Source organism: Oncorhynchus nerka, linkage group LG12, assembly GCF_034236695.1.
Source record: "Oncorhynchus nerka isolate Pitt River linkage group LG12, Oner_Uvic_2.0, whole genome shotgun sequence".
NCBI classification, from domain to species: Eukaryota; Metazoa; Chordata; class Actinopteri; order Salmoniformes; family Salmonidae; genus Oncorhynchus; species Oncorhynchus nerka.
Window position 1 is genome coordinate 31250298 of NC_088407.1, and position 7049 is coordinate 31257346.

The following is a 7049-nucleotide window of genomic DNA, read 5'->3' on the forward strand; positions in this document are numbered from 1 at the left end:
ACACGCTATTGTATACATAACATGTCTGGTGAGTATGCAGGCCATGGAACAACTGGGACATTTTCAGCATCCAGGAATTATGTACAGATCCTTGCAACATGAGGCTGTGTGTTATGCTGAAACATGAGGCGATGGTGGTGAATGAAAGGCATGACAATGGGCCTCAGGATCTCGTCACGGTATCCCTTGACTAGAAGAATAACTATAAAAACTATTTTTGTTTGGGAATAACTGGGCCAGTACATTAACTGGGCCAGTACATTGTGGAACATTTAGAGAGAAATGTATTATGTAGAATTAACATGGCTCTCTGACACGTGGAATAAGGAATCGTGTCAACTCTATTCATTACATTTCTATCTGAAACGTAACATATTGTTACGCCACTTGTTTTGCCGGGTCTTGGTCTTTGGGAGATCCAGTGGACAGGAAGGGGTTAACGGCCAATGTGATTATCCGGATCTTGTGATCCAGAGCTGAGCCACGAATGAGTGCCTTTTATGTGCAGTGAGCAGACTGCATCTCAGCCGGTAAAGCTGCCTGAAAAGTTGGATCAAATGGAATGATTACCTGTATATAGATCTGTTCATGCGCTGTATGTATTGTTTGTGAAATCATGTTTGCCTATTTGAACTGACCTGCTTCTATGAATGTTCCTATGTATCTCTGACAAGTTTGAGAGACAGCTTTGCTGCACCCGTGGTGTCATTCGTGAGCGATCCAGATTGTTTTTTAAGAGTTGCTGACCATACAACCGTAGCTTTTTCATATAATTATTTCAAATGGTAAGATTTAAAGATGTTTGTAGAACTATGAGAGGGTTTATCTGCCTGGAGAAAAACATTTCACTGAGGGAATTACATGTACTGGCATTTCGTCTGGTTTTCTAACAGAGTGGGTCATTCATTCATAGCCTCCTGGACTCCAATACTCTCAGCCCCGATCTAATGGTGAATGGACTTTATAGTAGCACATGACAACAGGCACTGCTGTTGATCTACTATATTCTACAAATAAAGAAGGGTGAACTGAATGATAACCGAACCACCTCACTGACGGTAAACTACTGTATTATGTTCCTCTAGCCATAAAATGCTTGTTAGTGTATTCTTTCTACCCGTGTAACAGTGCTGTAATGAACTCATGTCAACATTCCAAAATTCAAGATGGACCAACACATCTCAAAGGTGAAAAATGGTTATAGATTTTGGAATGGTTATACAATTTTGGTCCTGAAGGTCTACTGCAGCTGCTGGTTTCCATGCAATCCCTCCGATCATTGACTGATTTAGATCTAGGACCAAATGCCATTTGAAATCATTTCCAATACTTTAGCTGTGCTTCATTGAGCTTCCCTATTGCAAACCCCACCCACATAGCAACCCAGGCAGGCTGAAGCAAACGCTTAAAGTACGTAAAAGATTACAAATAGTATTTGAACCCAGTTTTCCCTGGGACATCAGCTGATTTAACTATCTTGTCAGTCAATTATATGTACAATTCAGCAGATGTTTAGGTGAGCGATTAGCATTTTGGCTGCTTGTTTATGTTTAACTCCTGGAAAAGAGGTTTTGGTAATTAGTACTCTCAATAACTAAACCATGATGCCCTTGTCGTTTTGATTTGAGGGTGGATATTGGGAGTTATGGCGCCATGTATCTGAATCCCCTGGTAATCTGGCTAGTTGACACCAAGAAGTGAGGTGTTGGGAGGCTGTAGCTCTGCCTCTTGGCCATGGAGACAGGGGGGCCTGGTCAGCCCGGTCAGCCAGGCCCGGTGCTGGGGCTTCGGAGTCTCTCCTTTGCCTACCAGGGATTGCTAGAGATCCCCTACGAAGTCATACTAGCCCAGCGAGACACCCTGGAAGTGTTGGACCTCAGCTACAACCTGCTGGAGGAGTATCCTTCTGCTCTGAGCCCTGTAGAGACAGAGGCAAATACACACATGCTACACACACACACACCCACACACATCTGAATTCCATCTCTCTCTTTAATGCACCAATCAGAGACATGCTATGCATGTGTACTATACTATTAACACACAGTCTACCTGGCAATGTTTCTCCTTCATTCAGCTGCCAACGGAGCCCAGCTCTCCTGGGTGAACTGGAGAAGCTCAGCACTCTGATCCTGGACTGCAACAGCTACTCGTCCCACGTCAAGTTCCCCTACATGCCTAGTGTCAACACCGTGTGGATCAACAAGAACAAGGTCGGCAACCTGCCCATCTTCGTTGAGGAGATCCGAAGCAAGTTCCCCAACATCAAGTAAGACTGGCTTTTACTGAAGCCATTGGGGCAGTGTGTGCGTGTGTGTGTGTGTGTGTGTGTGTGTGTGTGTGTGTGTGTGTGTTGGGTAGCCAGGCAAAAATGCCAACATCTTTGTTGTTTTCATTCCGAACTGCGTTCAGTAGGGTGCAACATTGTGGAGCATTGAACAGACATGTTAATACAACATAAAAAAAACATGAAACAAACACCATTTTCCAGTTTGAAATGTATCATGCACAAGTACAATGCAGTAATACATAAATCAATGTAATCCTAAAAACAACATAAGTTAGAACAAACAAGAAATTCAAATAAGATAAGAACAACACAAGAAAGTAAGTAAGCTATATACAGGGTCAGTTCCAATACCATATTTACAATGTGCAGGGGTACTGGAGTGATAGAGGTAGATACAGTGAGGGAAAAAAAGTATTTGATCCCCTGCTGATTTTGTACATTTTCCCACTGACAAAGAAATGATCAGTCTATAATTTTAATGGTAGGTTTATTTGAACAATGAGAGAGAAAAACCCCAAAAAATCCAGAAAAACGCATGTCAAAATTTTTATCAATTGATTTGTATTTTAATGAGGGAAATAAGTATTTGACCCCTCTGCAAAACATGACTTAGTACTTGGTGGCAAAACCCTTGTTGGCAATCACAGAGGTCAGACATTTCTTGACGTTGGCCACCAGGTTTGCACACGTCTCAGGAGGGATTTTGCCCCAGTCCTCTTTGCAGATCTTCTCCAAGTCATTAAGGTTTCAAGGATGACGTTTAGCAACTCGAACCTTCAGCTCCCTCCACAAATTTTCTATGGGATTAAGGTCTGGAGACTGGCTAGGCCACTCCAGGACCTTAATGTGCTTCTTCTTGAGCCACTCCTTTGTGCCTTGTGTGTTTTGGGTCATTGTCATGCTGGAATACCCATCCACGACCCATTTTCAATGCCCTGGCTGAGGGAAGGAGGTTCTCACCCAAGATTTGACGGTACATGGCCCCGTCCATCGTCCCTTTGATGCAGCGAAGTTGTCCTGTCCCCAAAGCAGAAAAACACCCCCAAAGCGTAATGTTTCCACCTCCATGTTTGACGGTGGGGATGGTGTTCTTGGGGTCATAGGCAGCATTCCTCCTCCTCCAAACACGGCGAGTTGAGTTGATGCCAAAGAGCTCCATTTTGGTCTCATCTGACCACAACACTTTCACCCAGTTGTCCTCTGAATCATTCAGATGTTCATTGGCAAACTTCAGACGGGCATGTATATGTGCTTTCTTGAGCAGGGGGACCTTGCGGGTGCTGCAGGATTTCAGTCCTTCACGGCGTAGTGTGTTACCAATTGTTTTCTTGGTGACTATGGTCCCAGCTGCCTTGAGATCATTGACAAGATCCTCCCGTGTAGTTCTGGGCTGATTCCTCACCGTTCTCATGATCATTGCAACTCCACGAGGTGTGATATTGCATGGAGCCCCAGACCGAGGGAGATTGACAGTTATTTTGTGTTTCTTCCCTTTGCGAATAATCACCAAGCTGCTTGGCGATGGTCTTGTAGCCCATTCCAGCCTTGTGTAGGTCTACAATCTTGTCCCTGACATCCTTGGAAAGCTCTTTGGTCTTGGCCATGGTGGAGAGTTTGGAATCTGATTGATTGATTGCTTCCGTGGACAGGTGTCTTTTATACAACTAACAAACTGAGATTAGGAGCACTCCCTTTAAGACTGTGCTCCTAATCTCAGCTCGTTACCTGTATAAAAGACACCTGGGAGCCAGAAATCTTTCTGATTGAGAGGGGGTCAAATACTTATTTCTCTCATTAAAATGCAAATCAATTTATTACATTTTTACATTTTTTCTCACTGTTCAAATAAACCTACCATTAAAATTATAGAGTGATCATTTCTTTGTCAGTGGGCAAACGTACAAAATCAGCAGGGGATCAAATACTTTTTTCCCTCAATGTATGTAAAGGAGTAAGGTGATTAGGCATTTAAGTGTTGTTGTCTGACCTCTGGATGTTTTTAATTCCTGTAGGATTCTCAGCATGATGAACAACGAATCAGCACCCAGCTACTTCAATGGAGGGAGTCTAGACCAGTACATAGACTACAGGTGAGCTTGAGTGAACACAGCTGATACACTAAAGCTGCACCTCTTTGATCAGGTGTCTTTTTATATTCAGATAAGAAGGAGGTGTTGTGTAACCTCCACAGGTCATAGGAATATGACATGATTCTATAACTCAAAATAGGTTGGAGTTAAAATTGTGTGATATGCAGTGCATTCTGAAAGTATTCAGACCCATTGACTTTTTCCATTTTGTTACGTTACAGCCTTGTTCGAAAATGGATTAAATCGTTTTTTCCCCGCATCAATCTACACACAAAAAACACTTGGGTCACCTGTTACCGACCCCTGCTATATACCAGACTTACTGTTCCTCATTAATATGTTCTGTCATTACTACAGTATGAAATGATGTGCTTTATGCTTTTTGTGTCTCGCCCACCAACATATTCCTCCTCTGGCCACACAGGCAGTATGTGATCAGTCAGATCCCAAGCCTGAAGATCCTGGATGACACTAAGGTTTTGGAGAAAGAGAGAGCGCAGGCTAAGAAGACCTATAGGATGCAGAGGACCAGGGAAGGCAGCAAAAAGAGGAAGGAACTTCAACATTAAACCCTCCATAACACTGCTCCCTATCGAACTGAACTTCAAAGATTTATCAAGATGAGAAAAATTATCATTGTATAGATAACTAGTTCAAGGCAAGTTAGCACAATTTCAAATATATTTTCAACATGTTTATCAAAATTAAAATGGGATAACTTATCTTATGACTTTATGGTTGAGGGGATTCTAAGCTGAAATATGGAATTGTTTTAAGATGGTCATACTATGGAGTATTTAGCTATTTGATTTGGAATTTTAGGACCCCTTCAGGTACAACACATATTTGCTAAAATATTGAATTTGGCCTTTACTACTATAGCACATAGAAATACATTGAATAACACATTTATAAATGGCTAAAAAGACAGTCAGAAAATAAATCATTAGGAACAAGTGTCTGTCCTTTTTCTAAAAGATATAAGAATGCTCAGGAAATATACAGTATCAGTCTAAAGTTTGGACACACCTACTCATTCAAGGGTTTTTCTTTATTTTTTACTATTTTCTACATTGTAGAATAATTGTGAAGACATTAAAACTATGAAATAACACACATGGAATCATGTAGTTACCAAAAAGAACGTGTTAAACAAATCTGAACATATTTTAGATTCTTCAAAGTAGCCACCCTTTGCCATGATGACAGCTTCACACACTCTTGGCATTCTCTCAACCAGCTCTACTTGGAATGATTTTCCAACAGTCTTAAAGGAGTTCCAACATATGCTGAGCACTTGTTTGCTGCTTTTCCTTCACTTTGCGGTCCAATTCATCCCAAACCATCTCAATTGGGTTGAGGTCGGGGGATTGTGGCGATCAGGTCATCTGATACAGCACTCCATCACGCCCCTCCTTGGTCAAATAGCCCTTACACATCCTAGAGGTGTTGGGTCATTGTCCTGTTGAAAAACAAATGATAGTGGGACTAAGCGTAAACCAGATGGTTTGGTGTTTCGCTGCAGAATGCTGTTGTAGCCATGCTGGTTGTGTGCCTTGAATTCTAAATAAATCACAGACAGTGTCACCAGCTAAGCACCCCCACACCATCACACCTCCTCCATGCTTCATGTTTGGAACCACACTGGCAGAGATCATCTGTTCACTTACTCTGTATCTCACAAAGACATGGCGGTTGGAACCAAATCTCCCCAATTTGGACTCCAGACCAAAGGACAAATCTCCAATGATCTAATGTCCATTGCTTGTGTTTCTTGGCCCAAGCAATTCTGTTCTTCTTATTTGTGTCCTTTAGTGGTTTCTTTGTAGACATTTGACCACGAAGGCCTGATTCACGCAGTCTCCTCTGAACAGTTGATGTTCAGATGTCTGTGACTTGAACCCTATGAAGCATTTATATGGGCTGCAAGTTGAGGCTGGTAACTCTAATGAACTTGTCCTCTGCAGCAGAGGTAAATCTGGGTCTTCCTTTCCTGTGGCGGTACTCATGAGAGCCAGTTTAATCATAGCGCTTGATGGATTACATTGTTTTCCCCCCTCAATCTACTCACAATGCCCCATAATGACAAAAAGAAAACAGATATTTAGAATTTTTTACAAATGTAAAGAATAAAAAATAAAAACATATTTACAAAATTGTTGTTGAAGCAGTGATTATTCTCTGCAGATCATCTCAAGCTCTGTCAGGATGGATGGGAAGCGTCACTGCACAGCTATTTTCAGGTCTCTCCATAGATGTTCGATCGGGTTCAAGTCCGAGCTCTGGCTGGACCACTCAAGGACATACAGAGACATGTCCCGAAGCCAATCCTGCGTTGTCTTGGTTGCGGAGTTGTCCTGTCGGAAGGTGAACCTTCGCCCCAGTCTGAAGACCTGAGCGATCTGGAGAAGTTTTCATCAGGGATCTCTCTGTACTTTGCTCTGTTCATCTTTGCCTCGATCCTGACTAGTATCCCAGTCCCTGCCACTGAAAAACAACCCCTCAGCATGATGCTGCCACCACCATGCTTCACCGTAGGGATGGTGCCAGGTTTCCTCCAGATGTGATGCTTGGCATTCAGGCCAAAGTGTTCAATCTTGGTTTCATCAGACTAGGGAATCTTCTTTCTCATGGTCTGAGAGTCCTTTAGGTGCCTTGTAGCAAACTCC

The 7049-nt window shown here is 42.5% G+C and overlaps 1 protein-coding gene across 1 annotated transcript; it reads left to right on the plus strand.

The window, feature by feature from the left end:
• The first annotated feature begins 1734 nt into the window (after positions 1-1734).
• Positions 1735-4949, plus strand: LOC115139078 (uncharacterized). The gene is made up of 4 exons (XM_029676248.2): positions 1735-1898; positions 2078-2269; positions 4303-4380; positions 4805-4949. The coding sequence occupies exons 1-4, from the start codon at positions 1735-1737 to the stop codon at positions 4947-4949; spliced, it is 579 nt and encodes a 192-aa protein (XP_029532108.2).
• Positions 4950-7049: the final 2100 nt, after the last annotated feature.